Source organism: Nyctereutes procyonoides, unplaced genomic scaffold, assembly GCF_905146905.1.
Source record: "Nyctereutes procyonoides isolate TBG_1078 unplaced genomic scaffold, NYPRO_anot_genome, whole genome shotgun sequence".
Classification (NCBI taxonomy): domain Eukaryota; kingdom Metazoa; phylum Chordata; class Mammalia; order Carnivora; family Canidae; genus Nyctereutes; species Nyctereutes procyonoides.
This window is the reverse complement of record NW_026575139.1, coordinates 12855635-12877374: the sequence shown is the minus strand read 5'-3', so window position 1 is coordinate 12877374 and position 21740 is coordinate 12855635. Positions and strand designations below refer to the sequence as shown.

Below are 21740 nucleotides of genomic sequence, written 5' to 3'. Positions count from 1 at the left end.
CAAGATTGTTAAAAATAAATAAATAAATAAAGGACCAAGAAATTCATCCAACTCCAGTCAGACCAATATGCCAAAATTAAGCACAACTGGTGGAACCCAGAGGCATTGGCAATAGGGTGCTCAGAAGATTCAAGGACCAGATCTTGATGCCCAACACTGGTTACAGAAGCAACAAGAAAACAAAGCCCATGCTGCTCAGTGGCTTCTAGAAATTCCTAGTCCACAACATCAAAGAGCTTGAAGTGCTGCTCATGTGCAACAAGTCTACTATCCAGAGATTGCTCACAGTGTCTCCTCCAAGAACCACAAAGCCATTGAGGAAAAAGCAGCCCATTTGGCCATCAGAGTCACCAACCCCAATGCCAGGTTGCCTAGCGAAGAAAATCAACAGACAGCTTATGTGCATGTCGTATTTGTGTTAATAAAACCATAAAACTACAAAAAAAATGGCATTGTCTGTATTTGACCACTTTTGATTTATAAGAGAGCAATTTTGTGTCATTTAGCCTAATAATTTAAGTGTTTAAGGAGTATATTGCAGGCAGATATCCCAAAAGGCAAAGCACTAAAGGATGACTGGAGAGGAGAGTGAATCCCTAAGGAAAACTAGATAGGGCATCAATAAAGGATGGTTTTCATTGGTGGCTTACAAAACTCAGTTGTTGTTGTTGTTGTTGTTGTTGTTGTTAATTTGTACGTGGCAGTTTTGAATCACAGATGCACTTAGAAGAGCTTCGCGGCAACTTCCCAGAAATCCATTAATTGTTAAAACTCCAAACTCTGCTTTTTTAAGTGAAACAAATATTACCAGGATAGACTAACAACTTGGTTATGTTTTTTGTTTTGCTTTGTTTTTAATGGTGAAGCCACTTGTAAAGAGAGAATACATTAGGTGGAGATTATCAAACCCTTTGGCTGAGCATTGCCCCTGATGTATTGTGGCAACTGATTGGCAGTGGATGAACAGATGAAATGCTCTTCCTAAGCTATGGGGACAGGTTACCTAGTAACCACCACATGATTAAATTCTGTTCACAGAGACTTGTTCTCTTAATTGGATGGAAAGATCTAAAGAACACAGCTGGAGAGAAACTGGAGCCATGGAGGACTGTGATAGGTATCAGTGGGCTTAATATCAGTAGTTCTAGCAGCCTTCACTTAAGGGCCGCGAGATAGGATTGAATCTTTTGTTAGAAATAAGAAGCAGCTAAGATGCCTACAGAGCTATAATTTTGTGCTCTTCTCACCCATAGGAAAAATAAAGATAAAGTATGGAATGGAGCGCATTTAAATGCAGTGCAAACTCCATATGGCGTTCTAGTTCTGAGAATGATCACTTTCTATGTTCAAGATTATGTCTGTGCTCGGATATCAAAGTTCCATTCCTTACTAGAACTCAGAATGGCCATTTGGGGTCAGTATATCCTGTTATCACTCTCTTGTCTGTTAGGCACATATTGCTTTACAGAGAATTATGGTCATTCCATTCTCTGCTTTGACAATAAAATTTAGAAAAACCAAGTTCTAGGTCAACAATGAAGAAGATGTTTTTGACCATTAAGGACCTTTAGATAACACAATATTTTTTTTCCAGTGCTCAAAAACAGAACTCAGCATGCACATCACTAACTATAATTGAAAAATCTCTCCTGAGGAGTCACTTTTAAAAATATTTTTCAGAGGGTGCCTGGGTGGCTCAGTCCATTGAGCATCTGATTCTTGATTTCTGCTCAGGGTCATGAGATCAAGCCCCACGTTGGGCTCCATGCTGGTGTGAAGCCTGCTCAAGATTCTCCCTCTCTCCCTCTACCCCCCTTCCCCTACTCATGCTCTCTCTCTCTCTCCAAAAGAAAAAAGATTTTCAGTTACACCTTATACTCCTTGAGTAAGATTTGTAGGTTAATATTGCCTCAGTTTGGCTGCTTTCCTAACAAGGACTCAGCTTAAAACTTTCTTAAAGACCCTCTAGTGACAACAAATTAATCCATTACTTCATAACATGCTAATACCTACTAGCTGCAACTTCTGCTTTCTCTTTTAGGATTAGAGGAATCAATAGCTACAGTATTTTGATTGGAGAATGGCACAGTCTCAAGCCTCTTCAGGCACCAAAACCTAAGGGATTTTGTCTTGAAACTGAAGTCAACACAAAGTTCACACATACCATGTGATTCTACTTTTATTCTGCCCTGTTATATATTTCTTTAAAATTTTTCCCTAAATATTTATTTTTGTCCTTCAGGGACATTAGGGATTGAAATATGCTCATGATAACCCAATGAATGAAAAAATTATATTGGCCTTTACATCTTGTTGCTTTTATTGTGTTTATTGAATAACTTTTGCTGTGGTGTTAAGCATGTCCAAACAGACAAATATGAGTTCCAAAAATCCTCTGAATATGAAACTAAAGATTATCTATAAATACATAGATTAAATGTACACCTAATAATATAATAGGCTTTTAATGTAAAATAAAATGCAATAACATGAGAAAAATGCTCTGCATCATTTGCCATCAGGGAAATACAAATCAAAACCACAATGAGATACCACCTCACACCAGTGAGAATGGGGAAAATTAACAAGGCAGGAAACCACAAATGTTGGAGAGGATGCGGAGAAAGGGGAACCCTCTTACACTGTTGGTGGGAATGTGAACTGGTGCAGCCACTCTGGAAAACTGTGTGGAGGTTCCTCAAAGAGTTAAAAATAGATCTGCCCTACAACCCAGCAATTGCGCTGATTTACCCCAAAGATTCAAATGCAATGAAACACCAGGACACCTGCACCCCGATGTTGATAGCAGCAATGTCCACAATAGCCAAACTGTGGAAGTAGCCTCGGTGTCCATAGAAAGATGAATGGATAAAGAAGATGTGGTTTATGTATACAATGGAATATTCCTCAGCCATTAGAAATGACAAATACCCACCATTTGCTTCGATGTGGATGGAACTGGAGGGTATTATGCTGAGTGAAGTAAGTCAATCGGAGAAGGACAAACATTATATGGTCTCATTCATTGGGGGAATATAAATAATAGTGAAAGGGAATAAAGGGGAAAGGAGAAAAAATAAGTGGGAAATATCAGAAAGGGAGACAGAACATGGAAGACTCGTAACTCTGGGAAACGAACTAGGGGTGGTGGAAGGGGGGGAGGGCGGGGGGTCGGGGTGACTGGGTGGTGGGCACTGAGGGGGCACTTGATGGGAAGAGCACTGGGTGTTATTCTGTATGTTGGCAAATTGAACACCAATAAAAAACAAATTTATTATTAAAAATAATAAAATAAAATGCAATGAATAAGCTATATATTCTATGTATTAGACTATATATTATGATATATGTGAAAGATAGTTTATTTTACTCATATCTCCAGTTCCATAGGGCTTAGAGCTCCTCCAATAAAATATAGGCTTAATTGAGTGGTGTTGTTTTTTTTAAAAAAAAAAGCCACCTGCCGTGGGACGCCTCGGTGGCTCAATGGTTGAGTTGAGTCTGCCTTCAGCTCAGGGCATGATCCTGGGTCCCGGGATCGAGTCCCATATCGGGCTCCCTGCGTGGAGCCTGCTTCTCTCTCTGCTTGTGTCTCTGCCTCTCTCTGTGTGTCCCTCATGAATAGATGAATAATTTTTTAAAAAAATATTTTTAAAAAAGCCACCTGCCTAATAAAGGGAATTAAAGATCAATAGAAAAATAGGCTATTAATAATTATTGCAACTGAGCATAAATCTTAGTTTCAAGCTTTCTATCAGCTAAGACAAAAAGGGAAGCCCAATAATAAAAGTAAGCATGCCAATTCATTGGGGAAGAAAAAGATTTTCCTTCTAAAATACATAAATTTCCAGATATCAATAAAAAATACACCATTGGAAAAAAATTTTTAAGATTTTATTTATTTATTCATGAGAGACACACAGAGAGAGGCAGAGACAGAGGCAGAGGGAGAAATAGGCTCCGTGCAGGGAGCCCAGTGCAGGACTTGATTCTGGGACCATGGGATCACGCCCTGAGCCAAAGGCAGACGCTCAACCACTGAGCCATTCAGGTGTCCCACACATTGGAATAATTTAATATGAAATTTATATTTCAATATACAATAAAAAGTCTTTAGGAATGCCAAGTCTCCAAGTCTATTGCACCTGGTGGTGATTCCCCGCAACGGAAGGGTGTTTCTGGGAACTACCATAAGCTCATACTGGCTGCATGCATCTGCCCATGATCATGGATTGCTTCCTGGGCATAGCAATCAAAAAGGATCCTCTTTTTCTTATTTATACACACAGAGTGAAAGCCAAGGACAAATTAAACCGAACTTATAATATGTTCTCTGTTAAAATTGGAGAGAAAAAGTAAATTATTCAAAGAACTGGAACAAAATACTTAAATAATGAAATGAGGATGGCTTCCGTTGAAGTTGGATACCAAGCAGTGTTGTCTCCAGAACCCTCTCCCAATCTTGGAGATGTTTTCCTATTCCAAAAGTATCTACTTTTCATCTTAAAATTTGCTTTCATAAAGAGGAGGTTGGCATTACTTTTGTGTGAATCAAATTACCGTGTTACCTCTCCCAGGGGTGTTTGCCCTTTAAGTTTTAGTTATGATTCAATTTAACAAATGCTTACTGAATGCCTATTATATGCAAGGTATTTTCCAGATGCTAGTAGTGGAATAAAAGGCTTCATGTTCTTTTTTTTTTATAATAAATTTATTTTTTATTGGTGTTCAATTTGCCAACATACAGAATAACATCCAGTGCTCATCCCGTCAAGTGCCCCCCTCAATGCCCGTCACCCATTCATCCCCACCCCTCGCCCTCCTCCCCTTCCACCACCCCTAGTTCATTTCCCAGAGTTAGGAGTCTTTATGTTCTGTCTCCCTTTCTGATATTTCCTACCCATTTAAAAGGCTTCATGTTCTTAGAGATTTCAAGCATCACTGAATAGGTAGGCAAGAGACTTTTCATTCTCTGGGTAACATCTGAATCTCTGCCCCTGTACCCTTCTAAATGACCCTTCTTGTTGGGGCCACAGAGCCATCACACATATTTACAAATTCTTCAAATTCTTTTTTTTTTTAATTTTTTTTAATTTTTATTTATTTATGATACTCACACAGAGAGAGAGAGAGAGGGGCAGAGACACAGGCATAGGGAGAAACAGGCTCCATGCACCGGAAGCCCGATGTGGGATTTGATCCCGGGTCTCCAGGATCAGGATCAGGATCGCGCCCTAGGCCAAAGGCAGGCGCCAAACCGCTGCGCCACCCAGGGATCCCAAATTCTTCAAATTCTTAATCTAATTTTCTCCTTTCCCTAGCCTTAGAGAACCAGGAGTTCAGATGTTACTGTAGCTGAATTCCTGGCTTATTCCCCTTTCCTTGTCATAGGATTCCTGACTTACTCCCTTATGTCTGAATTTTTCTGAAACCCCAGCTTTTCCGAGACAGGGCCTTAGACAAGGGAAAAACTATTATTTGTTGAAAACCTAGTTAAAAAAAAAAAAGAAAAGAAAACCTAGTTTTATTTTCCAGGCAGTGTACATATTAATCCTTGCAACTACAATATTAGTGGCATCATTTATATTTTCGAAAAGAGGGACCTGAGGCTCAGAGAGGTTTCCAAACAAAAATTAAGCTGGCAAGTGGCAGAAAATTCCACATACTGGTTCCAAAGCCAGGACTTTTTCCATTTCAGCAGCAGTTCTCAAAGGGGGTGCAATTTTGCCCCTACACTACCCAGGGGGAAATTTGGTGACATCTGGAGACATTTTTTGTCACAACCAGAGGCAGAGTAGGTGGGTTACTACTGTCATCTAGTGGGTAGAAGCCATGGATGCTGTCAAGCATCCTACTATGTACAGGGCACCTCCCACAACAAAGAATTCTGCACCCAGCCAAGTGTCAGTGGTGCCACGATGAGAAGGCAACGCTACATTACAGAATGCCCCGTGCCTTATTCTGAGCTCATTTCCAAGGATCCAAAGGTAGGTAACTCCACACAGTTTTCCAGAGTGGCTGCACCAGTTCACATTCCCACCAACAGTGCAAGAAGGTTCCCCTTTCTCCACATCCTCTCCAACATCTGTGGTTTCCTGCCTTGTTAATTTCCCCCATTCTCACTGGTGTGAGGTGGTATCTCATTGTGGTTTTGATTTGTATTTCCTGATGGCAAGTGATGCGGAGCATTTTCTCATGTGCATGTTGGCCATGTCTATGTCTTCCTCTGTGAGATTTCTGTTCATGTCTTTTGCCCATTTCATGATTGGATTGTTTGCACTGGGTGTTATTCTATATGTTGGCAAATTGAACACCAATAAAAAAATAAATTAAAAAAAAAAAAGGTAGGTAACTGCTTCAAAATTAAATTGTAGGGATCCCTGGGTGACCCAGCGGTTTAGCACCTGCCTTCAGCCCAGGGCCTGATGCTGGAGACCCAGGATCAAGTCCCACATGGGGCTCCCTGCGTGGAGCCTGCTTCTCCCTCTGCCTGTGTCCCTGCCTCTCTCTCTGTGTGTCTCTCATGAAAAAATAAAATCTTAAAAAAAAAAATTAAATTGTAGAAAGCCACAGATCAAACAACGCCTTGTTCATCCTGCAACTCTCTTCCCGCAGAAAGAAAAACAGCCTGGAGCCTTAAAATGAAAATGCCAGGCGTAGAAAGAGATGGGGGTAGAGCTCAGCAGGTAGAAAGGAAATGCTGAGCTCAAAACTCAAGATGTAAATATACAGATTTCTTTTTTTCATCCCCAGGGGTTTTCACTGAGCCAAATATTCACGCACTGCTTTGAAATTTAACTCTGGGGACCTGGTTAAGTGTTACCTGTCCTCAACCAACATTTGCGTTTGATTTTTATCCCCCGCCCCGGGACCCGGAGGACATGGATGCCAGATGAGGCCGCCTTGCATCCCGCTCTTCCCGCAGGGACACGACGTGCCCGGTGCTGGGGGCCCGGCTCGCGACACGAGGCCGCCCCGTGGACGACTGGCCGCCTTCCCGCGCTCCGGCCGCATCCTCCGCCGCCCGCCCCTCCCCCGGGTACCGCGCCTCCCGGGGGGCGGGGCTGCGGGAGAGCACGTCCCTGCGCCGTGACGTCACAATCCGGGCGCCGGGGCCCCGGCCCTTAGCAACCGGCCTGGCGACGGTGTCGTGCGGCTGCCGGCGCGCGCCGCCCCGTGTGCGCCAGTCCTCTCCGGCGGGGGCTGGCCCGGCCCCGGGAAGGTCCGAAGGGGGCCCGGGGGGTCCTCACGGCTGCTGCAAGAGGATCTGAGCATGGATGGCAGCCGGAGAGGTAAAGGGAGCTCGCGCGGTGCCCGGCGCCCGCGCGGGGTCTGGGGTCCGGGATGCGGGGCGCGGGGCGCGCGGCCAGGCCCCCGAGGAGTCGCCGCTGCCGCCCCCGGCGGTGCCCGGCGCACGCGGGAGGCCTTCCCTGCTCAGAATCTGGTCGCCTGAACTCGGGGCATGCAGCTTTTTTTTTTTTTTTTACCTCCGTGGAGGCTCGGAGGCGGAGGAACTAAATTTGGCCTTTGGAGACCCGCCTCCCAGAGCCCCCACGTCTGCTCTCCGCAAGGACCACGCTCAGGCCGCCCTCCCCCCATCTCTTCCTGAACGCGGCAGTAAAACATCCGTGTCCTAGACCGTTCTTGAAATTTAAATGCAGATAATATATGATTTCCTGGCGTCGTTTAAGTAATCCGTAAAGACGAAATCATCTTTTTTGTAACAACCACCTCCCTCCCTGTAAAACAGGTAACCCAGGGATTCTCTTTAAGGGTCGTGTGTGTGTGTAGGAATCCCCTGGGAATCATGTTGAAATGCGGGTTGTGATTCCGTAGGTCTGGTGAGGGCTGAGATTTTGCATTTCTTTTCTTTTCTTTTTTTTTTAACACTTTATTTATTTATTCATGAGAGAGACAGAGAGAGAGTCAGAGACACAGGCAGAGGGAGAAGCGGGCTCCGTGCAGGGAGCCCGACGTGGGACTCGATCCTGGGACTCCAGGATCACACCCTGGGCCGAAGGCAGGTGCCAAACCACTGAGCCCCCCAGGCGTCCCAGATTTTGCATTTCTAAAAGCTTCCGAATGATGGCAGTGCTGCCGGCCACAGTTTTAGTGGCAAAGGCCTAATCCGTCGTCACTGTGTACACCTGCACTTTCCTGAATACTCCCCTGGGTCAAGTGGACATCACAGTGGAACTCTTGGGGCCGTACAACTTTTAAAGCTCTATGAATTGGCTCAGTACAAATAATTTGCATTTTCACATCTTCTGAGCAAGTGGAGTTCTTGCCTCAAGCCGGATAATCTCCAGATACTCCCTGCTCCCAATTACCTGTTTTAAAAGTATCTTTATGGGCAGCCCGGGTGGCTCAGCGGTTTGGTGCCGCCTTCAGTGCAGGGTCTGATCCTGGGGACCCGGGATCGAGTCCCATGTCGGGCTCCCTGCATGGAGCCTGCTTCTCCCTCTGCCTGTGTCTCTCCTCTCTGTGTGTGTGTGTGTCTGTCATGAATAAATTAGAATCTTTAATTAAAAAAAAAGTATCTTTAAATCAAACTGCTAGATGGTTCCCTGCAAGAAGTCTTGCTTTGAATATGAGTGTGACTTTATTATGTAATCATTGGTCGAAATAAGTCCTGTTCTGAATAGAGGAGATGACTATCCACTGATAGCAAACTGTATATTCTGACACTCTCTCAACCTAAGTTCCAGAAGAAGCAAACCAACATGCTTTTATGGGTTTTTGTTTTTGTTTTTTTGGTTTTTTGTTGTTGTTGTTGTTGTTGTTTTTTAGGAATTTTGCCACATAAGCTACCTTTGCTGTGTATCAGAAACAATTTTCAAGTTATCTCTTTGTAGGTATTAGCCCCATTGTCCAGCAAATAAACTAAGATCATAAATAACTTGCCACGGTCACAGTAAGTGGCAAAACAGGTTTTTTTTTTTTTGTTTTTTTTGTTTTTTTTTAAATTTTTTTTTTTATTTATTTATGATAGGCACACAGTGAGAGAGAGAGGCAGAGACACAGGCAGAGGGAGAAGCAGGCTCCATGCACCGAGAGCCCGACGTGGGATTCGATCCCGGGTCTCCAGGATGGCGTCCTGGGCCAAAGGCAGGCGCTAAACCGCTGCGCCACCCAGGGATCCCCCAAAACAGGTTTTATATCCAGATGAGGAATGTGAAACTGTCAGGCCATTGTTTTTACTTACTATCCTGTGGCAGAGATGTATGTAAAATTTCAAATATACAGGCATACCTCGGAGATACTGCAGGATCCGTTCTGCTGCGATAAAGCAAATATCTCAATAAAGCGAGGCAAATGAATTTTTTGGCTTCCCAGTATATATAAAAGTTGTGTTTACCCTACACCATAGTCTATTAAGTATGCAGTAACCTTATGTTTAAAAGAACAATGTGCATACCCTCATTTAAAAATACCTTATTGCTAGGAATTTCTAACCGTTGTCTGAGCTTTCAGCAAGTAGTAATATATTTACTGGTGGAAGGTCTTGCATTGCTGTTGATGGCTACTGACTGGTCACCTCGTTGGGGTGACTGGCAAATTCTTAACATTGGGGGGGAAAAAACATTGGGGGTGCCTGGCATGCTCAGTCAGTGGAGCATGTAACTCTTGATCTTGGGGCCCTGAGTTTGAGCCCCACACTGGGTGTAGGGATACTTTTTAAAAATGAAATCTTAGGGCAGTCCAGGTGGCTCAGTGGTTTAGCACCGCCTTTGGCCCAGGGCGTGATCCTGGAGACCCCGGATCAAGTCCCACATTGGGCTCCCTACATGGAACCTGCTTCTCCCTCTGCCTGCTTCTCCCTCACCCCCGTCTCTCATGAATAAATAAATAAAATCTTTAAAAAAAATAAAAATGAAATCTTTTAAAAAAAAGACAACATTGAAGTTTGCTGCGTTGATTGTTCTTTTCATAAATTATTTCTCTGTAGAATGTGTTTATTTGATAGCATTTTACCTACAGTAGAGCTTCTTTCAAAACTGGAGTCCTATCGGCTTAGTTTATATAGTGTTCTAAATCTTCACAGCGTCTTTGCCAGGAATAGCTTCCATCTCAAAACCACTTTCTTTGCTTGTCTTTATGGATCACGCCTTCAGCCCAGGGCGTGATCCTGGAGACCCAGGATCGAGTCCCATGTCAGGCTCCCTGCATGAAGCCTGCTTCTCCCTCTGCCTGTGTCTCTGCCTCTCTCTCTCTTTCTGTCTCTCTCATGAATAAATAATAAAATAAAATAAAATAAAATAAAATAAAATAAAATAAAATAAAATAAAATAAATAATAAAGCAACTCCTCATCTGTCTTATTGTGAGATTGCAGCAATTTAGTTACATCTTCAGGTTCTACTTCTAATTCTAGTTCTCTTGTTATTTCTGCCAATCTGCAGGTACTTCCTCCACTGAAGTCTTGAACCCCTCAGTCATCCATGAGGGTTGGAATCAGTTTGTTCCAAATTCATATTAGTGATATTTTGACTTCTTCCTATAAATCACAAATATTTTTTTTAATCACAAATATTCTTAATGGTATCTAGAATGGTGAATCCTTTCCAGAAGGTTTTTCAATTTATTTTGCCCAGATCATCAGTGGAATGGCACCTATAGCCTTTTGAAATATATTTCTTAAATAATAAGACTTGAAAGTTGAAAGTACTCCTTGATCCATGGGCTGCAGAACGGATATTGTGTAAGCAGGCATGAAAACATTAATCTCATTGTACATCTCTGTCAGAGCTCTTAGGTGACCAGGTACATTGTCAGTGAGCAGTAATGTTTTGAAAGGAATTTTTTTCTGAGCAGTAGGCCTCAACAGTGAGCCTAAAATATCCATCAGGCCCACCCAGGGATGCCAAAGAAAAAAAAAATCCCAAAAACAAAAACCTAAACTATTCATTAGCTGTGTTGTAGACAGATTTGCCGTCATGTAGGCATTGTTCCATTTATAGTGCACTAGCACAGTAGATTTGGCGTAATACTTAAGGGCCCTAGGATTTTCAAAATAGTAAATGAGCATTGACTCCCACTTAAAATCACCAGCTGCATTAGCCCCTAACAAGAGAGTCAGCCTGTCCTTTGAAGCACTAAAGCCAGGCATTGACTTCCCCGCTCAGGCTGTAAAAAGTCCCAGATAGCATCTTCCAATGTAAAGCTGTTTCACCTACATTGAAAATCTGTTTAGTGTAGCCACCTTTATTAATTATCTTCAGTACATCTTCTGGATAACTTGCTGCCCCATCTTATACTTTTATGTTATAGAGGTAGCTCCTTTTCCTTAAACTTCATGAACCAACCCCTACTAGCTTCAGATTTTTCTTCTGCAACTTCCTTACCTCTCAGCCTTCAAAGAAATAAAAAGAATTGGGGGCTTGCTCTGGATTAGGGCTTTGGGGTTTTGTTTTTGTGTTTGTGCTTTTGGAATAGGCTTTGGTTTAAGGGAATGTTGTAGTTAGTTTTATCTTTTAAATGATAGACGACTTAAACTTTCTACTTGTTAGCAATAAGGCTATTTCACTTTCTTATAATTTATGTTTCCTGGAGCAGCTCTTTTAATTTCCTACAAGCACCTTTCCTTTGCATTTATAACTTGGCTAAGTGTTTGACTCAAAGGGGGCTCAGATTTGGCATATTACACATGCCTTCCTCACTTAAGCTGAATCATTTCTAACTTGATTGAAAGTAAGATGCATGCAACTATTCCTTTCACTTGAATACTTAGAGGTCATTGTAGGATTATTAATTGGCCTAATTTCAATATTGCTGTTTCTCAGGGAATAGGGAGGACTGAGAAATTAAGAAAGACAGAGGAATGGCTGGTCAGTAGAACAATCAGAACCCACAACATTCATCAAGTTCCCCTGGATTTAGATCCAGAATCTGAATCCATTACACAGAATTGTTGTGTAGCCTTGGGCAAATAACATGCTTTACCTCTTTGTGCTTCATCTGTTTTATTTAAAAAATAGATTTTATTTATTTGCTCATGAGAGACCGAGAGAGAGGCAGAGACACAGACAGAGGGAGAAGCGGGCTCCGTGCAGGAGCCCGACTTGGACTCAATCCTGGGTCTCCAGGATCAGGCCCTGGGCCGAAGGCGGCGCTAAACTGCTGAGCCACCCAGGCTGCCCATGTTTTATTTATTTATTCATGAGAAACACAGAGAGGCAGAGAGAGAAGCAGGCTCCTTGCAGGGAGTCCGATGTGAGTCTCAATCCTGGGACTCCAGGATCATGCCCTGAGCCGAAAGCAGATGCTCAACTTCTGAGCAACCCAGATGTCCCACTTCATCTGTTTTAAAGTGGGCATAATGATAATATCTATTTCATAGGATTGTTGTAAGGATTAAATGAATTTATAACTACCAAGTGTTTAGAATAGTACCTGGCACAGTTAGTATTAAATAAATTAGTTTTTTCAAGCTGGTTTAGAGAATTTTTAGCTCTTATAAAGTAACATCTAGTAATGTCAAACATGGTTAGATCCAGGGACTCAAATGATATTACCAGGAATCTTTCTGTCTTCCATTTTTTTCTGTGTAGGCTTCATTCTCAGACAGGTTCCCCTATATGGTACAAGACAGCCACCAGGAGTGCCAGACTTATTTCTGTCTTACGCTGGGCTCCAGCCCAGTAGAAAGAGTTTTCTCTTTCCTTTTTTTTTTTTTTTTTTAAAGATTTTATTCATTTGAGACAGAGACACAGAGAGAAAGAGTATGCACAGGGGAGAGGCAGAGAGAGAGGGAGAAGCAGACTCTCTGTGAGCTAGGATCAGACATGGAGCTTGATTCCACGACCTGGAGATGACAACCTGAGCAAAGGCAGACAGTTAACCATCTGAGCCACCCAGGTGCCCCTGAGAATCTCTTTCCTAATTGTTCCAGTAAAAGTCCCAGGATTGTATATCATTGGCTGGACTTGGATCACATAGTCATTCCTGATTCACTGAACAGAACCAGTCAGACTTGGATTATATGCCCACCTCTGAGCAGTGGAATAAACTCTACTTGAACTACTTGAGCTAAAAGTGAGGGAAGTTCCCCAAGTGCAAGCAAGGTAAGGTCCTATTTCGAGATGAAGGGACATTGGATTCTGGGCAGGCAAAATGTGAAACACTTTGTTTTCCCTTAGAAAAACATTTTGCTTGAGAATTTTATTGGTTATTTGTGTGTGTGTCTGTGTGTGTGTGTGTGTGTGTGTGTGTGTGTTTAGGTCTTAGATCCCCTTCTTTCCTGGTAGAAACAAACTATGCTACTTTCATGATATGATTACCAACTCAAATGGTATCACCTTGACTTATCTTGTCCTAAATAATAAGGTTTGGGTTTTGGTTTTTTTTTTTTTTTTTACTTCCTGCTCTGTGGTCTGTGGTAGAGAAGGATATTCTCAGATAATCAGATCTCAAGTTTTTTTTATTTCAGTCTGTTCTAGCAGGCTTGTTCTCTGGTCCTGGATTTTAGTTCTATCTTGATACCTCTCTTTCTATTTTCAGTCATCCATATTTCTTCCAGACTTTGTTTGTGTCCCTTCCACACCTTTTTAGCTTATAGCAGCCCACCTGATAGCAGACTGACCATTTTACCCTCTTAAAACATGTCTTGGGGATACACTATAGACATTTGGCTTGTTAAATTCCATTAAACTCTGTAACTCAGCCTTCTTATCTTGAAGGTTACTCCTAAAAACACAGTCCATTTTTAGGAGAGATAATTAATTTTGTGGTGAGGTATATAATTTTCTGACAGTCCATCTGGTCTGAAAGGTGACAAACTGACTTTAGAGGAGATAGTGAGGATCCAAACAAGAGCAAAACTAAGACATCTTTTAAAAGTTAAGTTCTGATTCTGAACTTAATTTTTATATATTTATTTTATATATTTATGTTATACATAGTAGCATTATATAATTTCTAATTTACTAACCTACTTCTTGAGAGGATTACTTAAAATTATTTTTAAGAACAGACTTACCTATGAGTAACTGAAATAGTTAATATGTATTAACTCAAAATCTCAGTTTTCCTATATCTCCAAATCGTTAAAAAATCTGGTAGGTCATTGGTGTAGAGAATAAAATTAATATATATATATATATCAAATAACATGATAGAGATATTTATCATTTTATCCAGTGAAACTAAAGTCTCAAGGTACAACTATTCTGAAAACAATATATTTTAAAAGAGAAAAAGCCTTTTATCTTCTATGGCAGTAGAATTTTTGTCTGTCTAATGTATCCTTGCTGATTAGTAACATGATTGAATAGAATTTTAAACAATTCTGATGGTTAAAATCAAAGATATTTTTATTATTTTTAAATCTTTGGTATTATTTTTGTACAAGTTGTGTTTCATTTATCCTAATTCATATTTTTTTGTTAAAAGTCAGAGCAACCTCTGTCCTTCCCAGATATGGTCCACCATGCCTGTTTAAAGGACACTTGAGCACCAAAAGTAATGGTAAGTGAGGTATTTAAGCGGTAGAAGATTGTGTTAAAAGATTGACTGTTTCCTTTATTTGTAAATTATAGGACATGATGAAAAATTACTTCATTTAATCAATATTGAACTTCATATTGTTAATTATAATTAAATATTATCAGAGTTCTTCAGATGAGAGAATTTAGGAAGGTATCCTTTTAAACTATTGTTGTTCCCAGGATGTGGACCTGGCCCCCTCCTCCTGCCCCTGCTGCAGCCCCAGCCCCACTCTACCCTGCTGGCAGACCTCCCCTGGCGTCCAGCACGCCTTCCTCAATAAAATGGTTACCAAGGTTATTAGAAGAGGTTATTAAAGACACCGGCACTGGAAAGGAAAAATCTGTGCAGAGAAAGAGTACTTGAAAAACGCATTTTGTATCAGGAGTAAACACCTATGGTTTTACTTTTCCAAGTGGATTTCTAGATTCTATGAAAAAGAAATCTGTATTTTCTGTGTTTTCACATTTTAAAGCCTTTAAATTTTTATTATGAACATAAAATATATTTTTATAATTATGGATTCAAAATTTAAACTCTGAAAAAAAATTAAACTCTGGGTTTTTTAGGCAAAATAATTGAAAGTCTTTTTCCTTATTAACATGAAAAATCTTTGATACTGGTTCCTCTAAAAGTGAAAGAAGGATCACATTTTCAGTTAACTTATTTCTTATAATGTATATATACACATAGATGGGAATCATAAATGTTGAAAAATTATTTCTAACTACAAATTTAAAACCAGATGTAAAATATATGTACATTAGAAAAGCCAGATAAAGAACACTAAGTAGTTAGCTCACATTTTTTTTAAGAATATATGTACAGAGCTGTTATAGGTTTAGTGGTTCTAAGTAGGAGGCTGCCTGGGTTCACATCTAAACTGCATCCTTTATCAGCTGTGGCATCTTGAAGACTTTATTGACATCTCTCTGCCTTAGTTTCCATTTCTCTTAAGTGGTGATGATAATGACTAAATGATTGTTTACATGTGAAGAGCTTGGAACAATGAATGTATGGTACCTGTTCAATAAATTTCAATAGTAATAGTATCAAGCTTCTCATTATTGTATATGCTTGTATTATGCATAGAATTTCCCTAGAAGGTTGCATAAAAAATAGTAGCAGAGTATACTTCTGGGAGGGGAGACTAGAGGTCATGGCAGGAAACTCATTTTTTTTTATCCTTTTTTTAATTAATTAATTTATTTATTCATGAGAGACACAGAGGGAGGCAGAGACAGAGGCAGAGGGAGAAGCAGGCTCCATGCAGGGAGCCTAATGAGGGACTCGATTCTGGAACTCTGGGATCATATCCTGAGCCGAAGGCAGACACCCAACCGCTGAGCCACCCAGGCGTCCCTATTTTTTTAATATTTATAATGCCATTTTAGCTGTTGATTTTCTTTAACTATATGTACGTATTCTCAAAAACAGTTTTTAATGTTTAAAAGTTATGCCTATATTTATTTATATTTTATACATTTATACTTCTATAAGAACTTATTTCTAAGATTTAAACAGTTTAGATGAGATTGAGAAGTTTAATGTCATGAATTTCTTTTTTTTTTAAGGTTTTATTTATTTATGATAGAGAGAGAGAGAGAGAGAGAGAGAGGCAAAGACACAGGCAAAGGGAGAAGCAGGCTCCAGGCCAGGAGTCTGACTCGGGACTCGATCCCGGGACCCCAGGATTGCGCCCTGGGCCAAAGGCAGGCGCCAAACCACTGAGCCACCCAGGGATCCCCAAATGTCATGAATTTCTATGTGACTTTATTTTAAGATAGTCCTAATACTTCCAGAAGAGTGTGGTAAACTGATCATGTTTTCAGGTGTAAAATTAGAAGTTGCCTCTCAGAAAAGAATCTTTGCATGATATTTTAGAGTTTCAATTTTGTTTGATTCATTTAACTATTAACAGTGCTAACATTTTATAATCAGGAAAGTGGCTAAACATTTTTAGTTATGAAATTGAGACCTGTCAATAAGAAATAGTTTTGTAGGGCAGCCTGGGTGGCTCAGCAGTTTAGGGCTCCCTTCAGCCCAGGGTGTGATCCTGGAAACCCGGGATAGAGTCCCACATCGGGCTCCCTGCATGGAGCCTGCTTCTCCCTCTGCCTGTGTCTCTGCCTCTCTCTCTGTGTGTCTCTCATGAATAAATAAATAAATTCTTTTAAAAAAAGGAAAAAAAAAAGTTTTGTAAATAAATATACTGATAGATTATGTTTTAGAATCTCTTCCCAAACTCTCAGTCTTAGAAAGGTTTGAACCCAACTAGTCAGTAGCTTGTCAGTACAAGATCAAGTCTAGGCCATACTCAGCATCACAGATATGTCAGTATGTCCGTGGTTAATTTTCAGAACATTTTATAAAAATGAGCTTAATAATCAGTATCTTGTTTATCTCATGATGACTTTTATATTGATTATAAATATATAATGATTAAATATGTTTTAATTTTTAGCTTTTTGCACTGACTCCTCCTCTCTCAGACTAAGTACTCTCCACCTGGTCAAGAATCACATGGCTGTTCACTATAATAAAATCCTTTCAGCCAAAGGTAAAAATGTGCAAATGTGAACTTTCTATACGAAATTTAAGCCCTCAACTTCACTTCTCATTAGGGTAAATCTGTAACAAAAATGAACACATTATATATAAATGGATTTGTGTTTGGTATGGTAAGATATCAGCTATTAACTCTTAACTTTTACATAGAAAATTCAGAATGCCATTTTTATTCACTGTATTTGATATCTGTGTAATAGCTACATTATTTCATCTTAACTCTATTATCCCTAATACATTTTTGTGGTTAGATATTGATCTTAATAAAAGTTTATAATCTGCTTTTTTGCTTTCAAATCTACTAAAGTTGTACAAAGAGGATGCAAGCTACTATTTTTTTCTTTTTTGTTGCTGTATTGAGATAATAACTTACATACCATAAAATGCGCTAATTTTAAGTATACGGTTAAGTGTTTTGGAGCATATATACATTTGTATAATCACCACAACAATCATTCTATAACAGGGATCAGCTAATATAGCTTGTAGGCCAAATCCTCCTGCCACCTGTTTTTGTACAGCTCTTAAACTAAGAATGATATTTATATGTATGTTTTTAGTTGGTCAGAAAAAAATCAAAAGAGCAATATTTCCTAACATGTGAAAGTCACATGGAATTCAAATTTCATTGTCCATAAATAAACACAATTATCTTCATTCTTGGATATACTGTTTATGGTGGCTTTCTCACTAACAGGCAGAGTGGACTAGTTGTGACAGAGACTGTAATCACTCTGTAAAGCCAGAAGAATTTGCCATCTGTCCCTTTGCACAAAAAGTTCACTGACCCCTGATATGGAACATTCCCATCACCCTAAAAAGATCTCCCTAGTCCTTTGCAATCAGTCTCTTCCCCGATCCCTGGCAATAACTGATCTGCTCTCTATCACTATAGTTTTGCCTTTTCTAGAATTTCATATAAATGGAGTCATACCCTGTGTATCATTTTGTATCTGGCTTCTTTCAATTAGCTAATGCTCTGGGGACTAATCCATGTTGGCATATGCATCCATAGTTCTTCCTTTTTATTGTTAAATAGTTCTCCATTCAATGAATATACCACAGTTTGCTTATTAATTCATCAGGTGGATATTTGGATTGTTGTTTGGATATTTTTGACTTAGTTTTGGCCACTAAGGATAAAGCTGCTATAGAGTCACATATAATCTTTGAATATGTGCTTTCTTTTCACTCGGATAAATGTATTCACTAGGATTGGAATTGTGGAGTAAAATGGTAAGTATATGTTTAATTTTATAAGAAACTGCCTGTTTGCCAGAGTAAGTGCCATTGTGTATTTCTATCACTTCCACATTCTCGCCAGCACTTCCTTTTGGCAGTCCTTCTGTAGCCATTCTAGTGGAGATGTAGTGGTCACTCATCAGAGTTTTAGCTTGTATTTCCCTGATGATGTTGAGCAATTTTTCTTGTGCTTATTTGCTATCTGTAGACCTTCTTGGGTGAAATAGCTGTTCAAATATTTTGCCATTTTTCAAAAATAAGTTGTTTATTTCTTAATATTAAATTGTGAGAGTTCTTTGTGTAATAAATACAGATCTGGTATCAGGTACAGTTTCTCCCAGGCTGAGACTTATCTTTTCATTTTCTTCTTAAAATTTTTATTGTGAAATAATTTTAGACTTATAGTAAAGTTGCAAAGATAGTATGGTATCACAGAAACCCTTTACCCAGCTTTCCTTAATGTTAAAATCTTATATAGCCACAGTACAATTATTAAAACTTGCAAATGAATATTGATAGAATACTATTCACTACAGACCTTACTTGACTTTCACCAGTTTTTCGGTACCGTCTTCTAAAAATTTTTTTGTTTCCTCATCTGGAGAGCTAAAGTTTTTAAATTTTAGCTCGAATTTTATGAAGTTTATATTTTAAATGATTGAGAAATCTTTTTTTTTTTTTTTTATAAATTAATTTTTATTGGTGTTCAATTTACCAACATACAGAATAACACCCAGTGCTCATCCCGTCAAGTGTCCCCCTCCGTGCCCGTCACCCATTCATGATTGAGAAATCTAAAGAAAAATTGTATTTTGTGACATGTGAAATCAGGTTCAGCTTTTCAGTTAGTTGTTTTAATAGTATATACTTTTCACATCCTTTTTAAGAAATCTTTTCCTAATCTTATGTCACTAAGATTTCCTTACGTGTTTTCTTTTAGAAGTATAAGTTTAGCTCCTACATTTAAGTGTGTGATCCATTTTGAGTGACTTTTTAGCTATGATGTAAGTATCAGTTTTTTGCCTATGACTATCTAGATACTCCCAGTACCATTTTTTGAAGAGATTGTCTTTTCTGAGTTGAATTGCCTTTGCCTTGGCAGTTTTTAAAAGACACCTGCCCCATATTTGAGGGTATATTTCTGGACTTATTCCTCGGTTCTGTTGATTTTATATATCTACCTTTATTATAATACCATACCTTCTTAATCATTGTAGCATTATAGTAAGTCTTTAAAGCAAGTAGTGTAGGACCTTTTATTTTGCCTTTTTGGGGGTACTTGTTTTGGAACTCCAATTATAAGTACGCAAAGTGCATTAATAGAGGTAGGTTACATCAGTAACGCTCTGTGCATTTATTTTCCAATCTTTCTTTACTCTGTTTCACTTTTAATAGTTTATATTGCTGTGCTTTCAAATTCACTAATACTTCCTTCTGCAGTATCCAATGAGCTATTAATCCCAACTAGTATATTTTTTTGTCAAGGCTATTATATTTTTCATCTCTAGAAGTACCATAAAAATCAGAACAAGGAACTGCAAATTCTGGAGCTTTTTGTGCTTTCCACATTTGATATATGTTGTCATTTATAACTATTAAGAATATTATTAAACAACGGTTTTTTTTTCTTTCAGCTGCAGTAGACTGCTCAGTTCCATTAAGCATAAGTGCCAGCATCAAATGTAAGTAATTTTTGACATGCTAACTTTTATTTATTTATTTTTTAAAGATTTTATTTATTTATTCATGAGAGACACAGAGAGAGAGAGGCAGAGACATAGGGAGAAACAGGTTCCCTGTGGGGAGCCCAATGTGGAGACTCAATCCCAGGGCCCCTGAATCACAACCTGAGCCAATGGCAGATGCCTAACCTCTGAGCCACCCAGGCGTCCTGACATACTAATTTTTTTAAAAAACTTATGGCTAGATGGGTGATGGAGACCAAGGAGGGCACTTGTGATGAGCACTGGGTGTTGTCTATAAGTGATAAATTGCTGAACTCTACTTCTGAAACCAGTATTGCACTGTATGCTAGCTAACTAAAATTTAAATAAAATTTTTTTATAAACCTTAATGGTAAACTATATATAACATAAAATTTACCATCATAACCATTTGTAAGTCTAACCATCTTAACCATTTCAATGGCATTAGTTGTGTTCGTGTTGTGGTATAACTGTCATTATTGCCCATATCTAGAACCCTTCTCATCTTGCAAAGCTGAAACTCATACCTATTAAACAGTACTACCTTGCATCTTTCATTCTGTTTTCTGTCTCTGATTCTGACTCCTCTGGTACCTCATGTAAGTGGAATCATCCCATAGTTTTCCTTTTGTGACTAGCTTTTTTCCCTTAACATAATGTGCTTGAATTTCATCCATGTTGTAATACATGTCAGAATCTCCTTCCTTTTTAAGGCTTTTTTGTTGCTACAATCATAAGTCAGTAGACACTTGGGTTGTTTCCACCTTTTTTACTGTAAATAGTTCTTCTGTGGACATGGATATACAAATATCTCTGAGACCTTACATTCCCTTCTTTTGGGTATATAGCCAAAAGTAGAATTGCTATAGTATATGGTAATTCTACTTGTAATTTTTTGAGAAACCACCATAGTATTTTGTATAGCAGCTATATCATTTTGCATTGCAAGGGCTCCAGGTTCTCCACATATTCCCCAACAATTGTTATTTTCTGTGTTTTTGATAGTAGCCAACCTAATGGATTGTTGATGTATTGCCTTTTGAGGAGGCATTTTCAAACTTTTAAAAAATATCCATAAATAAAAGAAGCTTGTATTTCTAAGTTTGAGAACTTAGAATTGAGCCCAGGCTTTGCCACTACATTGCTGCATGACTTTGGATGAATTATTCAACTTATCTGGATTTCATTATTCCTACATATAGAAATTTGAATAGGGCAGCCCGGGTGGCTCAGCGGTTTGGCGCTGCCTTCAGCCCAGGGCCTGATCCTGGAGACCCCGGATCGAGTCCCACGTCGGGCTCCCTACATGGAGCCTGCTTCTCCCTCTGCCTGTGTCTCTGCCTCTCTCTCTGTCTCTCATGAATAAATAAATAAAATCTTAAAAAAAAAAAAAAGAAAAATTTGAAAAGGACTAAAAGGCTTGCCAAAGTTAAGTTCTAGGATTCTGTGATTCTCACTTCTCTTGGTTTATTAAATTAAATGAGCAAATACAAAAGAGTGATTCATTAAAACTACCAAAACTGGCACTTTTCTTCAGATAAAAGTTGTCTAATATTTATTATATCTATTTATCTTAACTGATACACTTGATAGTATCTGAAAATCTATATTGACCAAAGGTTTCTTTCTTTCTTTTTTTTTTTTTTTTTTTTTTTTTTTTAGTAGTGTGCTGGATTCTCTTTTCTTTTCTTTTTTTTTTTTTTAATTTTATTTTTAAAGATTTTATTTATTTATTCATGAG

General features: G+C 39.1%; 2 protein-coding genes across 5 annotated transcripts in view; both read left to right on the top strand.

The window, feature by feature from the left end:
• The window catches only part of LOC129496337 (translation initiation factor IF-2-like), a 51176-nt gene extending 43905 nt beyond the window's left edge, over positions 1-7271 (top strand). Inside the window, exon 2 of the mRNA XM_055304437.1 lies at positions 6926-7271. Within this exon, the coding sequence (XP_055160412.1) occupies positions 6926-7271 (346 nt within the window). The remainder of the gene's footprint in view (positions 1-6925) is intronic.
• The window catches only part of SPATA7 (spermatogenesis associated 7), a 41677-nt gene continuing 27058 nt past the window's right edge, over positions 7122-21740 (top strand). For 2 of the 4 annotated variants that reach the window (XM_055304131.1, XM_055304130.1), the window contains exons 1-4: positions 7122-7292; positions 14391-14465; positions 16948-17043; positions 19928-19975. In XM_055304131.1, coding sequence (XP_055160106.1) covers positions 7274-7292; positions 14391-14465; positions 16948-17043; positions 19928-19975 — 238 coding nt within the window. In that variant the 5' untranslated portion in view covers positions 7122-7273. Of the gene's footprint in view, positions 7293-7667; positions 7751-14390; positions 14466-16947; positions 17044-19927; positions 19976-21740 lie in introns of those variants that run through there. The other 2 variants (XM_055304132.1, XM_055304133.1) reach the window with 2 other exon arrangements.